The 25,491-nt window shown below is 44.1% G+C and overlaps 8 protein-coding genes across 9 annotated transcripts; 6 read left to right on the plus strand and 2 right to left on the minus strand.

The window, feature by feature from the left end:
• The first annotated feature begins 2,478 nt into the window (after nucleotides 1-2,478).
• Nucleotides 2,479-2,906, plus strand: SNCF (SoxNeuro Co-Factor). The gene has a single exon (XM_064689966.1). The coding sequence runs from the start codon at nucleotides 2,487-2,489 to the stop codon at nucleotides 2,904-2,906; it is 420 nt and encodes a 139-aa protein (XP_064546036.1). The 5' UTR covers nucleotides 2,479-2,486.
• Nucleotides 2,907-2,930: 24 nt separating this feature from the next.
• LOC135433601 (uncharacterized) lies at nucleotides 2,931-4,416 on the plus strand. Its single transcript, XM_064689753.1, has 3 exons — nucleotides 2,931-2,988; nucleotides 3,065-3,447; nucleotides 4,093-4,416. The coding sequence occupies exons 1-3, from the start codon at nucleotides 2,931-2,933 to the stop codon at nucleotides 4,414-4,416; spliced, it is 765 nt and encodes a 254-aa protein (XP_064545823.1).
• A 124-nt stretch (nucleotides 4,417-4,540) lies between these two features.
• LOC135433602 (110 kDa antigen) lies at nucleotides 4,541-5,482 on the minus strand. Its single transcript, XM_064689754.1, has 3 exons — nucleotides 5,346-5,482; nucleotides 5,021-5,286; nucleotides 4,541-4,942 (listed from the first exon to the last, which is right to left on the minus strand). The coding sequence occupies exons 1-3, from the start codon at nucleotides 5,371-5,373 to the stop codon at nucleotides 4,541-4,543; spliced, it is 696 nt and encodes a 231-aa protein (XP_064545824.1). The 5' UTR covers nucleotides 5,374-5,482.
• Nucleotides 5,483-7,235: 1,753 nt separating this feature from the next.
• On the plus strand, nucleotides 7,236-8,380 carry ImpL1 (Ecdysone-inducible gene L1). Its single transcript, XM_064689756.1, has 2 exons — nucleotides 7,236-7,327; nucleotides 7,404-8,380. Exons 1-2 carry the CDS (start codon nucleotides 7,297-7,299, stop codon nucleotides 8,378-8,380), a joined length of 1,008 nt encoding a protein of 335 aa, XP_064545826.1. The 5' UTR covers nucleotides 7,236-7,296.
• Nucleotides 8,381-9,776: 1,396 nt separating this feature from the next.
• Nucleotides 9,777-10,939, plus strand: LOC135433604 (uncharacterized). The gene is made up of 2 exons (XM_064689757.1): nucleotides 9,777-9,919; nucleotides 9,985-10,939. Exons 1-2 carry the CDS (start codon nucleotides 9,777-9,779, stop codon nucleotides 10,937-10,939), a joined length of 1,098 nt encoding a protein of 365 aa, XP_064545827.1.
• LOC135433594 (transmembrane protein 19) lies at nucleotides 10,936-12,778 on the minus strand. Its single transcript, XM_064689740.1, has 2 exons — nucleotides 12,590-12,778; nucleotides 10,936-12,535 (listed from the first exon to the last, which is right to left on the minus strand). Exons 1-2 carry the CDS (start codon nucleotides 12,702-12,704, stop codon nucleotides 11,652-11,654), a joined length of 999 nt encoding a protein of 332 aa, XP_064545810.1. The 5' UTR covers nucleotides 12,705-12,778; the 3' UTR covers nucleotides 10,936-11,651.
• A 1,232-nt stretch (nucleotides 12,779-14,010) lies between these two features.
• Nucleotides 14,011-21,868, plus strand: prc (pericardin). 2 transcript variants are annotated; one of them, XM_064689783.1, is made up of 9 exons: nucleotides 14,011-14,319; nucleotides 14,400-14,856; nucleotides 15,673-15,805; nucleotides 16,077-16,156; nucleotides 16,219-16,322; nucleotides 16,391-16,588; nucleotides 16,654-20,617; nucleotides 20,675-20,800; nucleotides 20,864-21,868. In XM_064689783.1, exons 3-9 carry the CDS (start codon nucleotides 15,734-15,736, stop codon nucleotides 21,669-21,671), a joined length of 5,352 nt encoding a protein of 1,783 aa, XP_064545853.1. In that variant the 5' UTR covers nucleotides 14,011-14,319; nucleotides 14,400-14,856; nucleotides 15,673-15,733; the 3' UTR covers nucleotides 21,672-21,868. The 2 variants fall into 2 exon arrangements, with proteins under 2 accessions (XP_064545853.1, XP_064545854.1); XM_064689784.1 differs by lacking the exons at nucleotides 14,011-14,319; nucleotides 14,400-14,856; nucleotides 15,673-15,805; nucleotides 16,077-16,156 and having other exon boundaries at nucleotides 16,219-16,318.
• A 465-nt stretch (nucleotides 21,869-22,333) lies between these two features.
• Nucleotides 22,334-24,010, plus strand: rept (RuvB-like helicase 2 rept). Its single transcript, XM_064689615.1, has one exon. It carries the CDS (start codon nucleotides 22,476-22,478, stop codon nucleotides 23,922-23,924), a length of 1,449 nt encoding a protein of 482 aa, XP_064545685.1. The 5' UTR covers nucleotides 22,334-22,475; the 3' UTR covers nucleotides 23,925-24,010.
• The last annotated feature ends 1,481 nt before the right edge of the window (nucleotides 24,011-25,491 follow it).

A 25,491-nucleotide genomic window follows, 5' to 3' on the forward strand; every position in this document is an offset into this window, starting at 1 on the left:
TTTCTAATGGGATATCTATAAAGCGCACAACGGAAGCTGTAAACTGTGAAGTAAAAGGTCGAATAAAAGGGCAGTCAAGTTCGCTGCAATTTGGATTATTGAACTCCAAATAAATTGATGAATGTGCCGAATCGAATACTTAATAAAAAAAACATTTATGAATGGATTACTTTGTCGAGAGCTAATTAAAAGCTATAAGTGTCACAGAGTATAAAATAGATAACGTGTTTTCGTAATTGGAAAATAAAAAGTCATCAATCAACACTAAATTAGAGCAATGAGAAGCAATTAATAAAAGTAAATCATTCTAAAACTAGGACTAAGACTAATGAATTTAAAAATGAATTTCAAATATTTATAATTTAATATTTATTTCAAAATATTCTTGTTGGAGAAGCAGCACTGGCTTCTAAAAGTCTTTGACTGTGGATATATTTGAGCCGAGCTCAACTAAACAGCTCAAGTGTAAGCAACAGTAGGGTATCCAGGCAATCGTTCGTGCTGGCAAAATATTGGTCCTGCTTAACATAAAAGTAAGTCAACAGCAGACAGACGAGAAGCGAATAGGAGTCAGTGCTTTTGGCATTCAGTCAGTCACATGCACAAACGTTGCCAATTTCAATATACGTATGTATTTGCCTATGGCCAAATTGTGTTGCCAACTGGTTCGGCAAGGACTCGCAGGACATGCGTCTGGCTTGGCTATCAATGACCGGGACTGGCTTCCAAAATTCGGTCTAGACGTTGTCTAATGACAAACGCAAACCACAAAAGACGATGACTGAAGATGTTATGCAAGTCAGTCAGAGCCAAGTCAAATGGAAATGGCCTGCCCTAGTCCTGGCCCGTATTGGCCTCCGTCTTGGCCTCTGTGCTCTGTGCTGACAGCCAATGCATAAATAAATAGACTCAACTTTAAATAAAACTCATCGATGGCTGTGGCTGTGGCTGTCTCTCTGCACTGGCTCCGGCTAATTCCTATTGACAAAGGCATCGAGAAAATTTTCCAGCTGCGCATTGAGGCGCAGCCATTGAATGGCCAAGCACAAGAGATGATTCCAAATTCATAAAATGCAAGCAAAATGAACAAATAAAATGCCTGAAAAGAGCAACAAAAAGTAAAAAAGATTTGGCGCATCATCATTATTTATGCGGCCGGGTCATCAGAGTACCCAAATAATAAAAAAAACACAATCAATGACGACGCTGTTTAACTTTTGTAGCGAAATTTGCATGCCAGAGAAAAGACCATCATTACGATTTAGAAATTAATATGCGAATGAGCCAGAAAAAGAGAACTTCAACAATATATATTCCCATGCAGTGAAATTTTTTCTCCGCAAACTCTTTTCGCTATAAAATAGAAATCTTTGCCCGAAAGCAGTTTTAGTATTATTTTTGAAACGAGCATGAAGCGGTCTCTTAATTTTCTTTGTGGAGGTGCGTTTAATAAAGTTTTAAGACATAGACAACTGTGATTATTGGTAAAATAAAACCCCTTAATTCTACTCAATAAGTCCATATATATGTGTATGTGTGTGGTTTACTGAAGGAAAAGAAAACGAAAAAACAAAATAGTTTTATACAACAATTTACGCTAAGTTTTCGTTCAAAAGTTGCAAATAGAAAGCAATTCTATACTTTTTTTTGACTATACAAAATTTATTGGGACCTATATAGAAGAATAGGTCAAAGACGTCTGGTCCCGCTTCAAAGCCATTTGTATATATGTTTAAATTTCTGTGCCAATTTAAAACTGATCTCTCATTTAAAGAACAAGCTCGACGCTGGCGAGCCAATTTGTAGAGTTAGGAAAACCAGGCTTAAGGAGACACTCTCACAAAAAGTACGAAATAACAAAGCCTAGAAGGTAGCTCGAATAAATCAAGACAGACATCAGTCCAGCTAATACTGAGAAGGATTTTGGGCATGCAGGAAAATGTCCAAAAATGGGGACAAGGCCAGCATAAGCGGGCTCTAGCCGCGACTTTCCATAAATATGTTCACCAGAACCATCCACAAATTCCACGAAAAATGTCCCAGAGTGTTTTCGCGAAAACCCAAAACCGAACAGGAACGCCACAGAACCCAACGTCGCGACGAGAACAAGATTTGAGCCGCGTTCAAATACTCGGCGCTAAGTTAAGGTAGCCGTAATTGAGGCTTAAGACTGGACACAGCCGGCGATGTGTTGGGAATCGTTTTGGGTACGGCAGCGGTAGTATCCCATGTCCCATGTTCCAGTCATAAAGCCATAAATAAACTGTGGAAATACCCAGACAGCCGTTGCGGAAAATGTTCGGAATGAAAAGCCTGGATACACTGTTTATGATCTACACGCGCCCGGGCACATGCGCTAATGAGATGAACTACCTGGTGGGATATTGCAAATTGAAATGGGTGGCTACCTGCTTGCCATATAAGGAGGTCCTGCACAGGTCCTGGCATTAAACGCGCACGAAACGTTAAAGCGTGAACAGTTCAATATGAGCAGCCGCAACCTGGAAAAGAAAACGGAAAAGCAGCGTTTGAAGCAGCTTAAGAAACTAACCAAAGCCAAGCAGCGGCAGGATAAGGTCAAGAAGCATACGAAGAAGCGTCTCAAGATGAAAACGCGTAACATAAGCTTCGACTACCAGCTGTTCTTATACCGCCAAGAGCTCCGGCGAGCCAATACGGACTTCTCCTATCTGCGTCTATCCCGTGCGAAGATCATGCTGACTGCCGAGCTAATAGCCAAGAACATTGGCAGCTATAACAAGCTGTGCAGCGTGGATGATCTCAAGATGCTCAGTCGCGAGGTGCAGTTCAAGAAGCGGCTGTGCAACCAGGTGGAGCGTCTAGAACAGTTCCAGGAACTCGGACTAACCGATGTGGTGCTCAATGGCAAGAAGACGGCGCTCTAGCGCGCTCCAGTTTGTCATGTGGTCATGTTGTGGTTTAGGCTAGGGCTGGGCATTAGCTTAAAGTGGTTTTATAGTTTAGTTTGTAATATTTTATCAAATAAAATATGGCATTAACATAGATTTTCCTTGCGTCTTCTTGACCATTTTCAACTTATCAGCTGTGCTGCTCTGCAACACGCTCTGTGCGGCCGAAGAGTTGGCGCAGAACAATGTGAAACCAAATGATATCGAAGAGGCGCATAAATTGGAGGTCCTGCTGGAGTCCACACGTACCAGCACAACCCCAAAACCCATCAGCAGCTCCACAACCAAAACAAGCACCTATGAGGCTCATTTAGAGGATCATGAATATAATTTTAAACATGATCGCCTGCCTGCGCTTACGGAGGATGAGTTTAACAGCTTGAGCCATGACGCCAATCCGTTGCATTTCCTCAAGCAGCTGACAGAACCGCCGGCGGACACAACTGAGCCGCAGGTAGACCCAACTAAACCTCCTCCAGATCCAACCAAATCTCAGACAGAATCAACCCAGCCGCAGGTAGCTAAAACTTATGCTCCCTTCACTTTCCACTCAAAGCATCTTTAGTTGTTTATCTGTCATCGTTCTACTACTAAAAAGTAAATCACTTTTTCTTTTGCTTAAACTGTGCAGCTTTCATTTTATGCAAATTGATTTTCTAATTTAAGATACGTTAAATAATTGTTGCAATTTGTCAATTCTTTAGCTTTCTCTTCAGCATGTAATTGTTACTTCACCCATATACTAAATACACACATCTTTATCTACGTTCATCGATTAATTAATTCAATAAAATAAAGCTCTTCATATATAAAACTATCTTTCCCAACTGACTGATGCTCAAATTTCATTTCACTTTTCGAAAAAAACACTCATTTTAAAAGGAAATGGGACTTTACTCTACAAAACTTAAATAGACGTTATTTAAAATAATCAAATACCTTTGTCTCTACACGCGGATTTCAAGAGAGTACGGGTCAGATTATAATTATCTACGGGCATCCGGCCAATGTCGGGAAAATGAATGTCGTAAATTTGAATCAAAAATTTTGGACCAGAAAAGAAGACAAATATCTGCATAATAATCATCATTCATCGTATCATTAATATATTAATTCTGATCCCACTCTAAACGAGATTACACAAATATTTCGATCTGTTTAGAATACTAAATCCGACTCGATTCCTGGCACACCAATCTACATAACCATACCGATCTATATCAATACCGCTGGCAAAATGCCGATCAGCCTGACCATTGGCGATCAGGAAATGCCGCTGCAAAGACGCAGCTCTGCCCAGAAGAAGAACCACTCGACCAAGTCGCCCAACTCGTATTTCAATCGTTTGCTGGAGAAAATTGAGCCACCCAAACGGCGTACAACCAATCGACATCGCAGCCAGAGCCGCAGCAAGATCCAAGCTCTGATGGCGCGCAATTCCTCACAGCTCTATAAGAAGCTAAGCGCAGCCAAGAGTGAGGAATGAGGAGCGAGGAGTGAAGAGTGCGGGCTAAAGGAGTTTTAGTTCAAGGAATTTCGTGTATTTGCACATTTTTACAGCTAACAATAAATAGTTAAAATAAATAGTTTGAGGTATTTGCTCGGCATTCCTAGACTGCATTGCTAGCAATTGCTGGCTCCGCGGGCTGGGCCGTATTTTCGACAGGAGCTGCAGTTACAGCTGCGGCCACCTCGGATTGCTTTTCGGGCTGCGTCTCTGGCAACTCGGGCTTTTTGTCCTCCTCCTGCTCCTCCGTGACAGTTGCGGCGGTGGCAGCAGTTGCTGGTGGCTCCTCCTCATCGTCATCGGCAGCATCAATAACCTGCTCGATGGTTTGCTGTATAAAGTGCTCGAACAGCTGGAAGTACTGCAGGGCATTGTTGGCCACCTGCTCCGTGGGCAGCTCCGCGGTGACCTTTTTGAGTGCATCACGTATTAGGACGAGCACCGGTTTACGGGTGGTTGTTACTGAGCTGGTCGTGGGAATGGTTGTGGCGCTCTCAGCGATTTGCTCAACAGCAGCGGGGACTGCGGCTGCTGCGGGTGCTGCGGGTTCTGCGGATGCTGCAGGAGCAGCTTCAGCTTCAGCTGCAGCTGTTTCCTTGGCAGGTTCCACGACAGCCTCGCGGCGTCTTCGGATAAACGAGGCATCATCATCATCGTCTTCGGTGGCACTATCCTGCTTTTTCTCCACTTCATCCTCATCGTCGTCATCGTCCTCAGCATCGCTGTCCGCGCTGGAATTTTGTGCCTCCTCGACTTTTCTCAGAGCTGAAAAATCACCGTCCTGGACCAGTCCATACTCCACTTTGGCGGGGGCGGCACTCACAGCAATGGCCAAGGTGAGCAATGCAGCTGTGCGGGATTAACAGAAATGATTTTAAGCGCTCGGGACTCGACTGGATGGAACTTACCCAACGTCAGGTAAATGTGCTTAACCATATTTGTTGCTTATTTTGGCTAATCCTTCTGGCTCGGTACGGGAACGGGGCACAGTTGACTTTTGCAGTTTTGCGGTCTTTATGAGCGAATCCAGCGCTTTGCTTTCGCTTTTTATAGCCATGCGACGGCTGCGGTTTTGTCTAAAATGAAAGTATATACATAAGGCCTGGCCTGGCCTGGCCAGGCAGGCGCTGAGCGAGCTCTTTCAGTACTGGGGGGGTCTGGTCTCTGGGGCAGACCAACATCCAAGCTGCCGCTTTTACTGCAACGAGCTCTCGGCGCTCTTTCTTTTTGCTTTATATTTATTTTTTTTGTTTTTATTTACCTCGTTTTTCTTTTCTTTTTTTGTTGCTGTTGTTGTTGTTGTCTGCTCAACAAAAGAAACCGAAATCATTTATTCAAAACTTGGTTTCTGGTCACTTCTTTCATAAATTTGTTTATTTATGCTCAAACTTTTGGCCATCTCGCGTCTGTTTGGCTTACGCATTAACAGCCATTTGCCAGTTGCGGGCGTTACGAGCCGAACTCTTCTCGCTGTTGTTGTTATGGTCATATGCAAATATGTTTAGGTGCCACAAATATTATAATTTAAAAGAGATTTATTTTTCTTTTTTTTTTTGGTTCCTTTTTGTACAACAGCATGACACACCTAATTGACTGATTTAATTTCCGTCTGCTATCAGTCATTGCTCTGCTCTGCCTAATTATGTAATTATTATTAGAGCCTATTTGATTGTTTAGATCCCACAGCATCGTGTGTTGTTGTCATTGTATATTATTTATTTCACTTTGACGTCTTGAACTTTCTAATGCATTTTGAAAATTTGAAAACTTTTCCATAAAGCATAATTTGAAAATCAAACGCATCTGATAACAATGAAAGCAATACCCGATCACGAAGGGAATGAATCATACAGATGCGTTGCGGAGAAAGCAATTGATCACCATAATCTGGTTTGGGGATTTTTGAAACTGTACCTAATTATAAAGTTGCTTGTACACGGTTATCTCTCTGTGAAGACCATCTTTTTGGCTCTAATTACATAAATAAATAAACTATAAATATAAATAAAATATTTCTGAAAGAGCTTTTAAATAGGGAGAGCAGAGATTAGGTCAAAGATTTCATCAGTAGATTTGCTCTTCTTCTTTCAGTAGAAAACGTTTTAAATTTGGAGTATACCAAATTGTTTCACTTTAAAATTCGTACAGGAATATTCTTTGTAACGCAGTAAACTAAGTTAAACAAATTGAAGTCTGCAGCTCAACTTTTGCCACAAAACGGTCTGTGATTGGAACATAATTTACAATTATTCATCTAATTCCATCATCTATAAAGTACCCCAAATTGGATTCTAGCTGGTGATAACAAGCCGCTTGATTGGATGATAATTTCAAATAAACAGAGAGACACTTGGGCATACGGCGAGCTCCTGAGGCGAAAAGAATTGTGTGTGGCTGTAAAACGAGATCACAAAACCTTTCGTATTGACCCAATTTTGAACCGGCTTTCGACACAAGCCACCAGCTTCGGTCGGGTGGGCGGGGACCAGCAAAGGTGGGTTAGGTGATAAACAGACAACCAGTTCGAGACCAACATTCTAGATGCTTAAAAGGGTATACAGGCACGTCGCATGCGCTGATATATGAAGACCACATGAGTTTGCATAAAAAATTTCACCAAAAAAAATGAAAAAAAAATTCAACTTTGCGTACTTTCGATGCAGACAAACAGAAACAGAAGAAAACAGCATGGGAAGATTACCAAGAAAACCGGTAAAGGAAAAAAGAATACCCCGCCCAGCAGAGCGCAACCCAAAGCTAAGATACTTAAGAGGCCACACGCCAGAAGATGCGATCAGTTATTGTCGGAGCGAGCCACTGTTAAGATCGTTCCAGTTGTATAGCAAACAGCAAACAAAGATGAGACCACACCAAGCTGCATGCATCGTAGGTAAGTCGGGCTAACCCATTGTCAGGTAGCGTCCAGTCTCTTTCAACCTGCATTTCTCTGTTGCCAACTGTTGCAGTGGCCGCTCTGCTGCTGCTAGAACCTGCTAGCATTGAGGCCAAGCGTCGCAAGCACAAGGGCGACGATCACAACGACTCGCACAAGACCAAGACGAAGACAAAGTGGTCCAGCTCCACGGATTTGGGTGGTGGTGCCAATGCCCAAGTTTCCACCGAGGAGCATGGCTACTATGTGAAACGCACGTACTCGCCCCTAACAGGCGCCGATGGCAAGCGCAAGAGTCCGCCCTATCTGGCCATACCGATTGCCTGGTTCGGCAAAGACTCGACCAAGGACAAGGACTGTCAGCAGATCAGCAATTCGGGTGCCATCAACAGTGCTGCCCACTCGCTCAGCGAGGGTTACCTGTGTGACGATGACTGCGAGGATGCCTATGAGCCCATCTGTGGCCAAACAACCAACGAGGTGGCCGTTTTCTACAACAAGTGCAAGCTGAATGTGGCCAAGTGTCGCACGCATGGACTGTGGACGGAGCTGCCCTATGAGCAGTGCCAGCAAACATATCCCAAGGAAACGGCCTATACCGACAAGAAGTTCAGATGTTCGCCCTTTTTCCGAGCCAATTCCACAGCTGCCACGCCCGCGGTATTTGCTGAGCCCGAGAACGACAAGGAAAGCAAGGAAAGCAATGAAAGCAGCGAGGAGCAGAAGGATCATGACAAGAAAAAGAACCAAACCAAGCCAATTAAAGAGGAGACCATTTCGTTGCCCCTGCAAGAGCTTGGAAAACCCGTGGAAAGCGCAGTGCCAGTGCCTGTTGAAAGCATTGCCCTGCCCCCGTTGCCAGTCAAAACAACTGTAACACAAGCTTTCCCAGCCGAAGAACCACAAACGGTTCAAGTCGCTCAAATTTCAGGTTCTTTGCCCGAAGCCTTAGCTTCGACTGTGGTTCGAGGTGAGAAAACCTCGGGGACAGCCAATGAGCAGGCCAAACCTAAGTCTGATAAGGATAAACTTAAATATGTGGTATCTTAATCAACTAGTATCTTAACTTATTTTAGTAGTAAATAAAGACAACAAAAAATCTCTAGTTAAAGGAAAAATTAAAATTTATTCCATTCCATTTGTTTGTTTTTTCAAATCTGATCTTGTCTTAACCGCTCAGTTTTTGTTTTTATCAAACAATTTGCTCTTTGGCAGCTTTATATATATTTAATTTCAATTTATTGCAAATTAGCTGCAGCTATAATAAATATATATTGGTCCTACAAGGGACAAATATTTTCCAGATTTAACGATAAGTGTAGGGTTCCAGGTCGCTTAGGATATTTTTTAGAGGCATATATAATCTCGAAAAGTCAGAGTATTTAAATTCTTGTGCTGTATTTACAATGCTTTACACTTATTTTTTAAAATCCTTCCCCTGCAGATCCGTAGCACTAGTGAAATTTCATTTTATTTCCATCCCACCATAGAATTTCCCAAAATGTTCAACTTTGCATTCATACTTCGTTTGGAAAATATAATAAAAGATAATCTTTTTTATCTTATACATATATCAGATCTATCAATCAAATTTAAAAATAAACTGAGTGAATTTTATTATACTGTAAGCCCTGTTAAAAGGCTATATTGGTTTTGTACAAATATATGTGGTACAAATGTGGTATACAAATTCTTGATCAGCATCAATATTCGAGTCGATCTAGCCATGTCCGTCTGTGTGTCAGTATGTCGATATCGAAATCCTGCTTTTAAGCAAGTCTCTTGGGCTTTTAGGGCTAGAGTCACCAAATTTGACATGTATCTTCTAGGATAATATATACAGATCAAGTAACTTTTTATGGCTATATGCATCCATAAGCGTGTCTATTATAAATCTATAACTATAATTTTAATTGCGATTGTATTGTATGCTGTTCTCACATATACTTCAGCTTTTTTCAGCAAAGCTCAATTCTCAGCTTGGATGTGAGATATGAGCCGATGGCAAGTATTTTGATCTGTTGAAGGTGGTTCGAGCTCGGCAAGGGAAACTAATTTTTTTGAAAATGTACTTTTATGCATTCGATGCTAGTAGAAAAAGGTTCTGGCACCGCGACTAGAGCTCCCTTGATTCTTTTCCTTTTAATTGAAAATAATCTAAAAATGCTAAGGAATTTCTTATAGAAAACTTTTATCATTCATTTAATGATGAAACGTGGGCGGGCCTTACTAGGCCCTTGGGGAAAGAAAGGCCACAAAATGCATTAGGCTTGCCCATCTTAAGAACATTTTAATATGTCATCTGCATATATATGTGCAGTTCATTGAACTGTCAAACAAGTTCTATGATAGTTTTATGGACTGATTGACAGCATAAGATACCAACAATTCAAAAGATCACAAAACAATAAAATCCCAAAACTAAACATCGTTGATTGAGCGCGAGATGCAGCCGGTTGTCCCACGGGCAACCTATAAAAGATGCGACAAATGCACCCACAGCGAACAGAAGCCAATCGACTGCAATGGCAAACGGAACCTGCACACTTGGTGCCTCCTGGTGGCTGCTGCTGCTGCTGTTAGGCGGAGGTGAGTTAAGGTAACCCAAGCTAAGGCGCTACAACTCAAGAGATGTCTTTCTTAGCGGTCCTTAGTATTCAAGCGGCGCCCACTGATTCGGAAATTGATGCAACGTCTGAAGAACCGCTTGCTGAATCACGTTCCCAGAAACAGGATCAGGACATCTTGGATGTCGACGATGACTTAGATGGGCGTAGTGCATATGTCAATAATCAATTTGTGCCCAGTGAGCCCGTCGAGCTGGTAGATGATGAACAGAATGCGCCACTCTATGAAATACTACAAAAGCAAATGGAACAAGTGCTTGCAGCCACTGGCCCTGATGTGCCCATCTTTGAGGATGAGAAATCAAAGCGGCAGCGCGTTCAACATCCGCCCAACAAACCACTTTTCACTAACAACGCAGCAGACGCGGATGACGACTATGTGGAAGAGTCTGCGCAAGAGCCGGAGCAGGGCTATGGAGAGGCAGAGAAGCCAGATGCAGCCACTGGAGAGGAGCTGCCCGATGCAGGCTATCAGGCTAAGCCAACGAATAGCATAACTACACAGGCCCCGAGCAGCAGCAGCACCACCACCATACGAAATCGTCCCCAGCGCAGGCGCACCACCACATTGATACCAAGAACCACTCGAGCCAAAACCGCCACACAATCAAAACCGACAGTCACAACGCAAAGCCCAGTCAATCACACAGAGCTAACAACTAGCACCACCACAGCAATCCCTCCTACAACGAGCCAGAAGCCCCGACCACACACCAAGCCCATTCCCAGTAGCATTCTGCCACACGATCCGCAAATCTACCAGCACAAGCGTCGCATTATTTTCAAAACCATTTCGACAGGCTCCCAGTTCGTCAACTCTCCCATAGGTGATCTTATGATTAAATTCTCCATAGGTTTTGCCAAGCCTGCTCCAGGCCTGGTCACGCCATCTAACGAGGCAATACGCGCTCTATCCCAAAACTTGCTGCGCAACATAGAATTACAAAAGCTGAAAAGAATTAATAAAATACAAAGGGATTAATAAATTTCGCTATATTAGTATAACATTCTTTAAACGTGCATTCGAATATCTTAAAAAACTAACAAAGTCAGTGGGGTATTTCACATGGTGGCAGCTTAAAGGTTAGATAAAAAACAAAATATTTGAAAGCAGTAATTCAAAGTCATTCGAAATATTCTACGAACATGGTTGCAAAAGATAAAAGTTAAATAAAAAATGTATGTTAGTATTCATTATGATGATTATGATGAAACTTTCAATTAACATATTTCGCATAACTTTCAAAATCTTTGTATCCTTCATACTCTTCAGCTTGAAATAGTTGTAGAAGAAATTAAAAAACAATTGAAGTTCACAAGAAACATTTTCTTAAGCTGCCTGATATGTATTAGATGAAGGTAAGGCTGGCTTTTATTCTCAACTTGCAACTCAATATGAAATTTAGATAGATAAAACAAAGTACAATGTTTTATACACATCAGCCTTACCTTTTACAAACATAAATATTCTGGAATATGTTATAATAAATGTTAGTTACACGAATGTGGCTGTTCTTAAGCTAAGAGTAGGATTACCAGTGCAATTGCCCTAATCGTTTTGTTCGAGTCTATCGTTTGCATTAGATACATTAAAGTCAATTTGTTTGCTTTAAGCTTAAAGCATTACAAAAATATGCGCTCCTATGTATTAAAGGAAACATCTGAGAGAGTCCAATGTTTAGGCAGAGACGCTCTTAGCGCACCGGCCAAAACTTGAGAGCCAGCAGTGGCATGGTGACACCAATGATAATGGTAGAGATAAGGTTAACGCTGTGGTTGTCCAGGATGCGCAGTCCACTAACATGACGCACACCTTTGCCGGGCGCATCCACAATCTTACCATGCGTATTAATGCCGGAGAACTGCAACAATCCACCCAGTACTGAGTCCAGCAGCGAGCCAAAGAGTCCCGCTAAGCCACCAAAAAATATGATAGGCCACTGCGGTGGACTGACGAGCAGCATTTTGGCCTCAACCGTATAGCGGACGGTTGCAAAATAGGCAAATCCAACGAGCAAGCCACCCAGCAGGCTTACCACAATGCCAATGAGCGAAATTCCACCATTCGTGCCACGTGGCACGCGTCGCCAGCTGATGATGGAGATGGGATCGCGTGTGGAAAGGACACTACCCAGCTCACTGCTCCACGTGTCACCATTGCAGCAGGCAAACGCGCTCATCACGGCAATTCCCAGCCAACTTGAGCGATACTCCTTGGCGAAATCAATGGAACGCTCTCCACTGCCGCAGTCAATCAGGTAGAGCAATGCCAGCTGCGTGGCCATGCCTCCATTGCACAGCACTTGTACCCAATTGCGTTGTCCTTCGCCTTCCTTGAAGTCGTCCTCGAATTTGCGTTTCAATTGCGCACGAAATTTGGTGGCACGAGATGAGCTAAAGAAGAAAACTACCAGACTGGCAAAGAACGGATGACTCGCTATGGACAGCGTGAACGCAACGACCACGCCCAAAGCGGCACCCGATTTGCTTACCGAGCGGCGACGGAGCGCTACAGTCATCAACGCCAGCGGTGCCAATGTCGAAAATAACCAACGAGTCGGCGCTATGACCAAAGGCTCTGCCAAGAAATCCAAATGTAATCGGCTTATCAGGAAATGGAATCAAAATTTACCTTCAAAGTCGTAGCTCCAGAATTTAGAGAATGCCACGTTGCCCAGCCACATAAATATGGAGATAGGTATCGAAAGGCCACAGAATAACAAAGGCATCCAATCGCCGTTGGCCATTGTGTTTGTTAAATTTTATTTTTGTAAGCAAAATGAGTTTTTATTCAAACGTAAACAAAAAAGTGACCAATTTTTGATCAGTGTGGCCAAGCTTTGGTATTTAACTAACCAATTGAGTAAAAAATACTAAAGAATAGTATGGGAAGCTGGTATTATAAATGCGTACATAACAGGGTGTATCAAGTACAATTTGAAATATTTTGCGCGAATAATCACAACCGTTGTGAATTACGTTCTAAACTTTAAAAGCTATGCTTGCCAAGGCCAAATCTGTACAAAAAATGTATATACCTTTTTGTTGTTTTTTTTATTAATACACTATTGCACTATTGTTTATATTTCAACGAATTTGCCGAGCTATAAAGATAAATAAGCCTAGGGGTCATAATAACATTTCATTACTGTCGCTATTAACTTACAAAGCTGAACAAATAAAAATCAATTTTAATTCATAGATGCCCCAAATAGATATTTTTGGATGCATGCAAATTTATTTCAATAGGCCTAGGCAATTAGTTATTAATGAAAAGTTTGCTTCTTGTTGATCTTATCAAACTAGGTTGCTTCGCCTCTCTGAGTGCGTTTTAATTAAGAATATTGATACCCTTGAAACAAACTCAACAAACGCTCAAGCCTTTAAATCGATTTATATACTAACTGGCACTTCCCTGCTTTGCCTGGGACAAGTTTCTTTTTCAAATTTTATGCATCACTTTCCCAATTTGCAACCCCATTCCCAGATTTGAATGGGCTTAAATGTGTTCTGATAAAAATAAAAACGTCGAAATCAATTTTTTTGCTTGTTACCGGCCCGCGCAACTCCGAAATTCTTAAATGGTATATTGATTTGGAAGCTCTGAAGTTCTTGATAAACGTGTTTACAAAAATATAATAATTTGGGTTCGTAAGAATCACAAGAATCAATTGCCATTAAAAATGCCAAATATTATTTTTCAGCAAATTTGACAAAAATGGCTCGGTAATAGCCAGGGTAAATAAGGTCCGCTTATGGAATGATATACCTCTCGTATATCATATGAGCGGTATAAATATAACATAAAAAAACCTTTAAAAATTTTGCTCTCAAAATCAACCTTCAGTCGATAGTTGTTGTCCGTGCGGGTCTAAATTGGTGTATCCTTTCAATGCTCTTAGTGCTCACTCTTAAAACAAAAGGAAGGTCCTAAACAATTTTCAGCAAGCCTCCCCTTGCCGAAGAGGACGAACTCTATTATATATTTAATATATATGAATATATATACTACAGTTCAATACTTGAATACAATTCAAATAAATAAATGTTAAAACATTTTGGTGACAGATAAGAAATATTCGAGCTTAACATTGGAATGCTTAGCGTTACTAGTAAGCTCTATTTATAGATATGACAATGCTGCTAAGGAAACACAGAGGTTATCAAGCGCAAAATGCTTCCGCTAAAGATCATTAAAAAAAGAAATCCAAAACAAAACATAGCTGCGGATCTAAGTGCCTACCCAAGTCAAGGGACGGACAATTGCAACATACAGACCATATGCATATTTAATGAGCCGGCCGGGGGGACACACTTGAAAATGGAAGAGTATCAAGAAGAAGAGGAAGAAGAGGAAAAAGTGTAAGTATCCAAGATATACACAATTGAGTATCTTTATATGCTAATAAATGGCCACACATTTCCCTAAAATGGGTCAAAAGTCTCTCCCCCATCTGCGACGATGTTGTAACACAGACGCATTCAATGGGGCGCCCCAAACCAAGTGATCGATTGACACGATCAAAGTGTTGATATGTAATGGAATAGACATAGACTCAAATGAATAGCACTGACGACGCGGCCCAGCCTTAAGTGGTTCGTCTCTGTGCTCTGTGTGCGTATTTGTATGTACATGCGATAAGGCAGAGCCAGAGCCAGAGCCAGAGCCAGGCGTAAAAGTGCTGTCAGTGTCTGGGTGTTAATCCTAAATAAATATTCATTCTGCCACATGCAAATGTATAAATGTATTGAAATTGCTTGCTTTCAATGAATTTAGCTCCAGCTTGAGAACTTTACGTCTCCATGCTCTGGCGACGTTACGTTATTCGCAATCTAGCAGTTGTCGCGTTCGGCTGCAGATCGGAACTGAAATTTGGATCCTACTCGCAAGGCGAAGAAGTATGTGTGAATAAATAGCATATTGTGGAATACTTACAAAACTACAAAAAAAAAAGGATATGTGAATACAAGCTATACTCTCTCTGAGATATCGGATTATAAATAAGCGAATAAGACAAGTGAATGAAATTATAATATATTATCACTGCATTAACTGTGTCAAGGATAAGTCCAAGCTGATAAAACCCACTTGCTAAATGATTAAAAGATTAATTCATATAAATATATGATTTACTAAAATTGTACAAGGATATAAGACGTTCATCCTTTAAGCTAAGAATTCGGTACCTAAATGCAAATATTCAAGCGAATTCGAAAACAATTTTGAGGTTAATAAAAGGTGAAAGTGTGCACTATTCGAACTTTATAAAGGTGGAACTTCTGTAAAAATAATGAAAACAATTCATAAAAAAAACATTTTACTTATTTGGATGACTTGTTCTCTTAGAACAAAAATGTGGAATTAATGAATATGTGTCGATTAAATTTCTTGAAAGCTATACTCGCACTTATAAGAATATTTTCAAAGAATATTTGCCAGCACATGTCATTACGTCATACCACAAGTCATTCAACAACTATAGTTTTGTAGTTCATATTTTATTTAATTTTTTTTTGGCATTTGCGAACTCATTTTAAAAAAGTGTCTTTGGTGATAACCCCTTGTGGCAGATACTGAGAGGAGCAACGATCTACGCCTTGAGGAGAAAACGACAACTATTAAAAAATTAAATAAAATAATATGTATATATATGTATATATATACATATTAATCAAGAAACTGTGTTGATAATACAATTCAATTTCAATTTACAGTTTGCTGGGTCTATACTCTTCGAGCACGCGTTCCCATTGGATTCAAATTAGATTTATTGAAATGTTGCCCTTTCGATGGGGCCTGCTGCTTGGCATCGTGCTGCTCATAGCATACACAAATGGAGCGGCCATAGTAAGTGTCAAAATTGTTAATGAAACTTGATGAATTAAATTAAGTGTATGATAGAGACAGAGAGAGAGCATTTTATTAAAATTATTCGTGAATGTAATAGTTCAATGCACATGAACTCGGCCCAAATAAAGTGAGATAAGAACCGATCGTTGGTAGACTTGTGACCAAGGTCAGTTTTAGAAACCGAATGAGCTCATACACCGACTAAGCGATTGCGAATAGGCTGACATTAGCATTGAACTTTATTATTTAAATTGATTATCAACAACAGGATCAAACATCTGTGGATGATGATGCCGAGCTGACTGCCCTGACTGAATTAGAGCGAACCAAAAGAAGCGGCAGAGGCTAGTAAGAAGCCAAATAATGTAACACTCAATCAGAGATCTGTAAAAATAATAAATCACTTGCAGTGTCCGTGGACAAACACAGTCCCAGTACTTAAACTTTGGCAAGCCCGAACAGGATGGCAAGGCTGAGGCAGAGGCTAATGAGGGTGGTTCACGTTCAACTGTTTGTAAGACAGATATAGTAAATATATTGCTTATCCGGATATATGTATACCTAACTCTATCAATTCTGCAGCTGGTAGTCATGGCATGGGTCAAGCTCAGAGTCAATTCTCTGGTGGAGATTGTAGTGAATGCTCTGGATATCATACGGAATACCCAGGTACTGGTGGCTCAGCTTTGTATCCAAGTGGTCCTAGCGTCGATGGTGCCGCTTCTCTTCTTCCAGGTCGCATAGGCAGACCTGATGCTATAATTAGTATACCTGGCTTAGGTGAGTTATTTTGGAAAATACAAATAAAAGAAATTGAAGCAGCGTTAATGGAATTCTCATATAAGGCGGTGCTGGGGCTACGGCTGGAGGACAGCCAGGATCTGGTGCTGGTCAGCCTGGCTATGGAGCACAGCCAGGAGGTTATAATCAGTTTGGCATTGGTGGTGGACAGCCGGGTTACGGAATAGATGGGCAACCTGCAACAGGAACTGGACGGCCAGGTGCTCAGCATGGAGCTACCGGACAGCCCGGTATTAGCGGGCGTCCAGGTGCTGTTATTCAACCTGGAGCAGGAGGCCAGCCTGGTGCTCAACCAGGAATAGGAGGCACTCAACCCGGCTATGGAGGTGAGGGCCAGCCCGCAATCGCAGGGCGTGGTCACCCTGGGTCTAGTGGTTCGCAGCCCGGTTACGGAACCGGAGCACAGCCTGGAAGCAGCGGTAGCCAGCCTGGCTACGGAACTCAGCATGGAGCAGGAGGTCAGCCCGGAACTGACGCTAGTCAGCCAGGCTATGGTACCCAACCAGGAGCAAGTGGACAGTCGGGAATCAGTGGCGTTCAACCTGGATACAGAACTCAGGCCGGATCAGGAGGACAGCCAGGAATAGGTCAGCTTGGCTATGGAACGCAACCAGGAATAGGTGGTCAGCCTGGATACGGTACTCAGCCTGGAGCAGAAGTCCAGCCGGGTATTGGCGGTGGGCAGCCTGGAATTAGCAGTGGTCAACCTGGTTATGGATCTCAACCTGGATCACGGGGACATCCCGGAATCGGAGGTGCTCAGCCAGGATACGGTACTCAAACTGGAGTAGGAACTCGCCCCGGAATAGTCGGTGGACAACCTGGAATTGGCGACGGTCAGCCTGGATATGGTACCCAACCAGGCATAAGCGGAATTGGTGGTGGTCAGCCCGGATACGGTCCTCAGCCTGGAGTAGGAGGCCAGCCTGGATACGGTCCTCAGCCTGGAGTAGGAGGCCAGCCGGGAATTGGCGGTGGGCAGCCTGGAATTAGCAGTGGTCAGCCTGGTTATGGTGCCTTACCTGGAGCAGGAGGACAGCCAGGAATCAGAGGTGCTCAGCCTGGATCCGAATCCCAACTTGGCGATGGTCATCCTGGCTATGTAACACTGCCAGGAGCAGGACAGCCAGGAATCGGAGGTGGTCAGCCTGGATACGGATCTCAGCCAGCAATCGGAAGTGGTCAGCCTGTATACGGAACACAGCCTGGAGCAGGGGCAGTAATCGGAATTGGCGGCGGGCAGCCTGGCTACAGAGCTCAAACTGGAGCAGGAGGACAGCCCGGAATAGGAGGTGATCAGCTTGGATACGGAACTCAGCCTGGAGCAGGAAGGCAGCCTAGCCTAAGCGGTGGTCAGCCTGGAGCTGGATCACAACCCGGAGTTGGGGGTGGACAGCCTGGTTACGGAACTCAACCTGGAGCAGAAGTACAGCCTGGATTTGGCGGTGCTCAGCCTGCATACGGTACTCAGCCTGGAATTAGCGTAGGGCAGCCTGGAATTAGCATTGGTCAGCCTGGCTATGGTACCCAACCTGGAGCAGGAGAACAGCCAGGAATCGGAGGTGGTCAGCCTGGATACGGAACTCAAATTGGAGCAGGAAGGCAGCCTGGAATTGGCGGGAGTCAGCTTGGATATGGAACTTTGCCAGGAGTAGGGCAATCAGGAATTGGAGGTGGTCAGCCTGGATACGGATCACAGCCTGGAGTTGGAGGACAAATCGGAACTGGCGGACAGCCTGGCTATGGTGGTGGACTGGGAGTTGGTGGACAGCCTGAAATTGGCGGTGGATACGGAACGCAACCTGGTGCAGGAGGACAGCTCGGCATAGGAGATAGTCAGTCCCGCTATGCCACCCAACCAGGATTTAGGGGGCAACCTGGAGTTAGCGGTGGATACGGAACTCAGCCAGGCGCAGGAGGACAGCCCGGTATTGGAGGTAGTCAGCCGGGCTATGGTACGCAACCAGGAGTTTGGGGACAGCCTGGGATTGCCGGTGGATACGGAACACAGCCTGGTGCAGGAGGACAGCCCAGTATTGGAGGTAGTCAGCCGGGCTATGGTACGCAACCAGGAGTTGCGGGACGGCCTGGAATTGCCAGTGGATACGGAACACAACCTGGTACAGGAGGACAGCCCGGTATTGGAGGTAGTCAGCCGGACTATGGTACGCAACCAGGAGTTGGGGGACGGCCTGGAATTGCCGGTGGATACGGAACTCAGCCGGGAGCAGGACAGCCCGGTATTGGAGGTAGTCAGCCGGGCTATGGTACGCAACCAGGAGTTGGGGGACGGCCTGGAATTGCCGGTGGATACGGAACTCAGCCGGGAGAAGGAGGACAGCCCGGTATTGGAGGTAGTCAGCCAGGCTATGGTACGCAACCAGGAGTTGGAGGACAGCCTGGAATTGGCGGTGGATACGGAGCACACCCTGGTGCTAGAGGACAGCCCGGCATTGCAGGTAGTCAGCCCGACTATGTTACCTATCCAGGAATTAGTGGACAACCTGGAGTTAGCGGTGGATACGGAACTCAGCCGGGTGCAGGAGGACAGCCCGGTGTTGGAGGTAGTCAGCCGGCCTATGGTACGCAACCAGGAGTTGGGGGACAGCCTGGAGTTGTCGGTGGATACGGAACACAACCTGGTGCAGGAGGACAGCCTGGTATTGGAGGTAGTCAGCCAGGCTATGGTACGCAACCAGGAGTTGGGGGACAGCCTGGAATTGCCGGTGGATACGGAACACAACCTGGTGCAGGAGGACAGCCCGGTATTGGAGGTAGTCAGCCGGGCTTTGGTACGCAACCAGGAGTTGGGGGACAGCCTGGAATTGCCGGTGGATATGGAACACATCCTGGTTCAGGAGGACAGCCCGGTATTGGAGGTAGTCAGCCAGGCTATGGTACGCAACCGGGAGTTGGGGGACAGCCTGGAATTGCCGGTGGATACGGAACACAACCTGGTGCAGGAGGACAGCCCGGTATTGGAGGTAGTCAGCCGGGCTATGGTACGCAACCAGGAGTTGGGGGACAGCCTGGAATTGCCGGTGGATACGGAACTCAGCCGGGAGCAGGAGGACAGCCCGGTATTGGAGGTAGTCAGCCGGGCTATGGTACGCAACCAGGAATTGGGGGACAGCCTGGAATTGCCGGTGGACACGGAACACAACCTGGTGCAGGAGGGCAGCCCGGTATTGGAGGTAGTCAGCAAGGCTATGGTACGCAACCAGGAGTTGGGGGACAGCCTGGAATTGCCGGTGGATACGGTACTCAGCCGGGAGCAGGAGGACAGACAGAAATTCCCGGTGGTCAGCTTGGTTATGGAACTCAGCCTGGAACTACTGGAACGCAAATTGGCTACGGAATTCAGCCAGGCGTTGGAGGACAGTCTGGAGTTGTTGGTGGCCAAATTGGTGCTCCTGGACGTTACACAGATGCCGGAACGGGCTTAGGAGCGGTCATTGTACCTGGAGCTTCTGGCACGGGTGGTGTTGACGATGCCTTCTCGCAAGCTGAGTCTGCCATTGGCGACGGCCAAGCAACGGCCAGCGCCCAGGGCAAGAAGAATGGAGGTACTGCTAAGACGCAAGTGTCTGGGGCCTACAGCAAGGGCAGCTCTTTCAGCGCCAGCGCAATGACCTCTGACGCAGATCGAACTGCGAGCGCACAAGTGACAGGCAATGAAGATGGTGCAATGAGTCAGTCTCAGGGCTCTGGCGGTCCTTCCCAATCCCAAGCTCAAGTCCAACTTAATGGTAAGGATGGCGGCACTAAGGCTTCATCACAGAGCGGCGGTATCATACACCAGAGCCAGAGCGAAGTGCAGGCCAATGATAAAGGCGGCCTGGCTGATGCACAATCCAGCGGACCAGGTCAGACTTCATCGCAAGCACAAATCGGCTTCCGTCCTGGTCAGGATACTAGTTCAGCAGCTGCATCAGGCGGTGGTCAAGCGTCGGCACAGTCGGGCAGTCACTCAGGCCAGAGTCAGTCCCAAATACACGGCACATCCAGGTAAGACTAATCGAGTTGCGCATTTGCTTAACTAAATTCATATATATTGCCTTACAGCTTTGGCGTCTCATATCATGGTGCCGCACAATCTGCATCGGGAACCAAGGAACAGGTGGCCACGTATCGCGAACAGAACAGGGAGCTATTTAATACAATTAGTCAGTTTGGCAACACTGGAAACGCGTAAGTATTAAATCATTTTATCATATGAAGAAATAGCAATGCAAGTCAAATATTTATTGCCAGTGTTACCGATCGGGTTGACGCCGTCTTTAGCGGCCCAGCAATTGCTTCCGAATCTGAAGCAATACCAGAGATTCAGCTGAAGTCCTCAAAGACGAGCAAAGAGGTCAGTGACAAAGGTGAAAGCAATAAGCTGGGTCAACCACAACCCACAATTACCGATGATGAGGAAGCAGAGGATGACGAGGAACCGTATGATGAATATGACGAGGAGGATTACTACAACGAAAAGCCAGTAAAACTCGAAGAAAGTCCCTCATCTGCTAACCAGATCAAAAACCAAGAGCCTGGCGCAGCACCAGCACCTTTGTCTGAACCCGTAACCTTTGGGCAATCATCTCCCACTCAAAATCAGCAGGCGGTGGTAGCCAACCCGAACGCTGGCCAGTATAGAGTGGTGCAGAATCAAAACGGACGTGTTAATACATATCCAGTCCGCACCACCACCGAATCTGTGCCCAGTGGCTTTCGCGGCACGGTGAATGTGGAAAAGAAGTTTCACACAAAAGCACTGGAGCACAGCACTGCCAAGAAGGTGGACATCAGTGCCGAGGACGACGATGCTAAGATATCTGAAGAGGGCGCCCATAAGCCACGTGCACCAGACAGCTATGTGACAGTCACCAAGTCAGTGACTGGCAGCATGGACAATTCAAAGAACCCGCCACAGGAGAACAAGAACTTCCAGTCCACATACTATACGAAGTCGTCGACGTGCGGCTACTTTACCTTCTCCTGCAATATTGTCTACGGTGCGAATGGACGCAGTAAAATCTGCCGTCCCAAGGCGCCGTCAAATGGCAAGTGCTAAGGATGCCATCAGCAGTTCAATGGGGCTCAAATTGTAATCATCTATAGCTAACCACTAACCTGTTTGTATTTGACGCAGTTAAACATTTAAGTTTTTGCTAATAATTTAAGAGTCTTACTGCCATTTTATACTTCGTACACAAATTGAAATTGTAATTAATATTTAATAATAACCAACACACACTGCCGTGAAATGTTTGTCGAAAGACAAAAAAGTGTATTGTATATATTAAGATTTAATTTAGGGAAAAATAAGTTGCACTTAATTATCTGATACGATTGTTTCTGAAATTTTGAGTATTAGTGTTTGCTCCTCAAGAACTTACATTTTTAAATTAAGTTTTGCGGCATTATCAACACATCGGACGCAGTCGCACCGCAAGGAAATATCGATATTAACGAACTATCGTGGCGCAGATTGTATGCGACAGAAATATCGGCACTAAACATATTTACAACCACTAACCATACAATATACAGTATTTACCATACAATACTATATATTATATGGTTAATGGTACGAATGTTTACTTCTCAAAAAGTATCGTTTTTAAATTTAGCAATGCCAACATATCGAATATCGAATGTAGTCGCTCCGATATCGAACTATCGTGGCGACATATATGGCGACAAATATCGATACTAAAACACATGTGTGGCCTATCGGGCCGGCTTTTTGTTTTGCGTTGCCGAGCAACAAAATATCAAAAGTTCAGTTAATTTGTTGAATTCTTCCAAACAAATCGAAGCGACTGTCGACAAAAAACTAATTTTCCCCCGAAAGTGAATTTTAAAATCCTAAATCATGGGAGAAACTGAAAAAATTGAGGTGCGCGACATAACACGCATCGAGCGCATTGGCGCCCATTCGCATATACGCGGCCTTGGGCTGGATGATGTTCTGGAGGCACGTGCTGTATCCCAGGGCATGGTGGGTCAGAAGGATGCACGACGTGCCGCCGGAGTTGTAGTTCAAATGGTGCGCGAGGGAAAAATCGCTGGACGCTGTATTTTACTTGCAGGCGAGCCCAGTACCGGTAAGACAGCTATTGCAGTGGGCATGGCTCAGGCATTGGGCACTGAAACACCATTTACAAGCATGTCTGGATCGGAGATTTACTCTCTGGAGATGAGCAAAACAGAGGCGCTATCGCAAGCACTACGCAAAAGCATCGGTGTGCGTATCAAGGAAGAAACAGAGATTATAGAGGGCGAAGTGGTCGAAATTCAAATTGAACGCCCCGCAACGGGCACCGGACAAAAGGTGGGCAAAGTCACACTTAAAACGACCGAAATGGAAACCAACTACGATCTGGGCAACAAAATCATTGAATGTTTCATGAAAGAGAAGATTCAGGCCGGCGATGTCATAACCATAGACAAAGCCTCTGGCAAAGTGAACAAGCTGGGTCGCAGCTTTACACGCGCTCGCGACTACGATGCCACTGGAGCACAGACACGCTTTGTGCAGTGTCCCGAGGGGGAACTGCAGAAGCGCAAGGAAGTGGTGCACACAGTTACGCTCCACGAGATCGATGTGATCAACAGTCGCACTCATGGCTTTTTGGCTCTGTTTTCGGGAGATACTGGCGAAATCAAGCAGGAGGTACGTGATCAGATCAATAACAAGGTACTGGAGTGGCGTGAGGAGGGCAAAGCCGAAATTAATCCAGGCGTCCTGTTCATTGACGAAGTGCACATGCTGGACATAGAGTGCTTCTCATATCTCAATCGCGCCCTAGAGTCGGATATGGCACCAGTCGTAGTTATGGCCACCAATCGTGGAATAACTCGAATTCGCGGCACCAATTACCGCAGTCCACATGGCATACCCATCGATCTGCTGGATCGCATGATCATCATACGCACCGTTGCATACACTGAAAAGGAGGTAAAGGAGATACTCAAGATACGCTGCGAAGAGGAGGACTGCATCATGCATCCCGATGCTCTGACCATTCTAACACGCATCGCCACCGATACAAGTCTGCGCTATGCCATACAATTGATAACCACGGCCAATTTAGTTTGTCGTCGTCGCAAGGCAACCGAAGTGAACACGGAGGACGTTAAAAAGGTTTACTCTCTATTTCTGGATGAGAATCGCTCGAGTAAAATACTAAAGGAGTATCAGGATGATTACATGTTTAGCGAGATCAGTGAGCATGAGGAGGAAGCCGCAGCTGTTGCTGGTGGAGGGGCCAAACGCCGTTTAGACACTGGAGACGGCGATGCTCAGGCCATGGAGCATTAGTTTGTAATCGCCAGAAACTCGCACATTCTATCATCATTTACTGAATAACAGAAATAAATATGTTTACAAAAGCACTGTATCTTAAACGTGGAATGTTACTTTTTATTATGGTATACTTGGTTTATAGAGCACCATTCTCTTGCACATGTTGATGAAATTAAATAAATAAATAAATTAAAATGAGCGGAATTCAGACGGCCGACGGCCGAATATATTGAGACAAGCAGACATATTCTATCTTAATAAGGTGTGTCCTAGCCATATCCTTAAGGATTTGGCCGAGTTATGGCCGAAAATCAAATATTTGATCCATTTTTAGAAAAAATTGTGGCGTAATCTAATTTATTTGTTATTTTCCATTTTTCTGCCTTATCTGATATTATATATTTCTATTATATTTTGGCTAAATATTTGTTTAAACGAATTCCTAAGAAGGCAACTAAATAATATATAAGCAATTATCTAAATAATATATACATATTGGCCGCTCCTTCAATTTATCTTATCAGACTCCCCGCGTCAGGAGCTGCTAATAAAAAATGTTCATATAGACTGCTGATAAAATAACAGAGTGTTAAATTGCGAGTGACTTAAGCTGACGAAAAAACCGGCGCACAGAAAATTAGCAAACGATCAAAATTCGAGGGAGAACGATGCAACACTTGACTAGCATACACACCCACACAAACACGTGTATGCGCTGAGCTGCGCCAAAGCCAGAGATAAGCAGTCACCTGTTTGTGTGGGTGTTCGCTGTCATTTATCTACTTGCGCTCATCCACTCACGACTTTTTTGGTGGTGATCGCTGATTGGTCCAATCAATAACAGCTTGCATTGCCGTTCTCTGCTGGTCGCTTGCCTGCTCTATTTTCTGAGCGCCGATTTTATGGACCTGAGCGACTTTATTCTGTGTTAGTGTGGTTCCATTAGGCAATAGGGCATGTTGTTATGCTGCGTGTTACAGTGTGTTAAAGCTATTAATATTTTAGTACCGTCCTATTTTCGCATTATAAACCTTTTCGACTTGGTGATTTTTATATAATTGCGATATATATATATATATAAAAACTATATATAATATAATCTTTATATAATATGTAAAAAGTATATCCAAATTTAATCAGAATATCAATTTACTACAGGGGTGAAAATGACACAGATCTAATTTGCACGATCGCAAAAGGGAAAAAAAATTTGGCGCACTGGAAAAAAAGCAAATTTAGCCTGGGTAGAAAAATACGTGTAGATGTGGTGGATATACATACGTATGTACGTGCATATTTTGCGATTCTCTCTGCATACATATGTTTATGTGTTTGTTTTCGTTATTGGTATCTTCTTATTCTTGCTTTGAATGGCGCTCACTTTAGTTTATGGTTTGCTTTGCGCCGATTTTACTTCTCTTTGCGCCCACGCAATAAATTCTGTTTTAGTTAAACGCCTGCAGTCGAATCAAGCTGTTTAAACCGATTATAACTGAAAAATCTCAAGTATACGCCATCCGTATGGTACATGCTTTAACAATCGCGCAGATCAGGACAATTAATTAACATTATTATGACAACA

Source organism: Drosophila montana, unplaced genomic scaffold (assembly GCF_035044405.1).
Source record: "Drosophila montana isolate Dmon_TW-CO22-7 unplaced genomic scaffold, ASM3504440v1 contig_3218_1, whole genome shotgun sequence".
Lineage (NCBI taxonomy): Eukaryota > Metazoa > Arthropoda > Insecta > Diptera > Drosophilidae > Drosophila > Drosophila montana.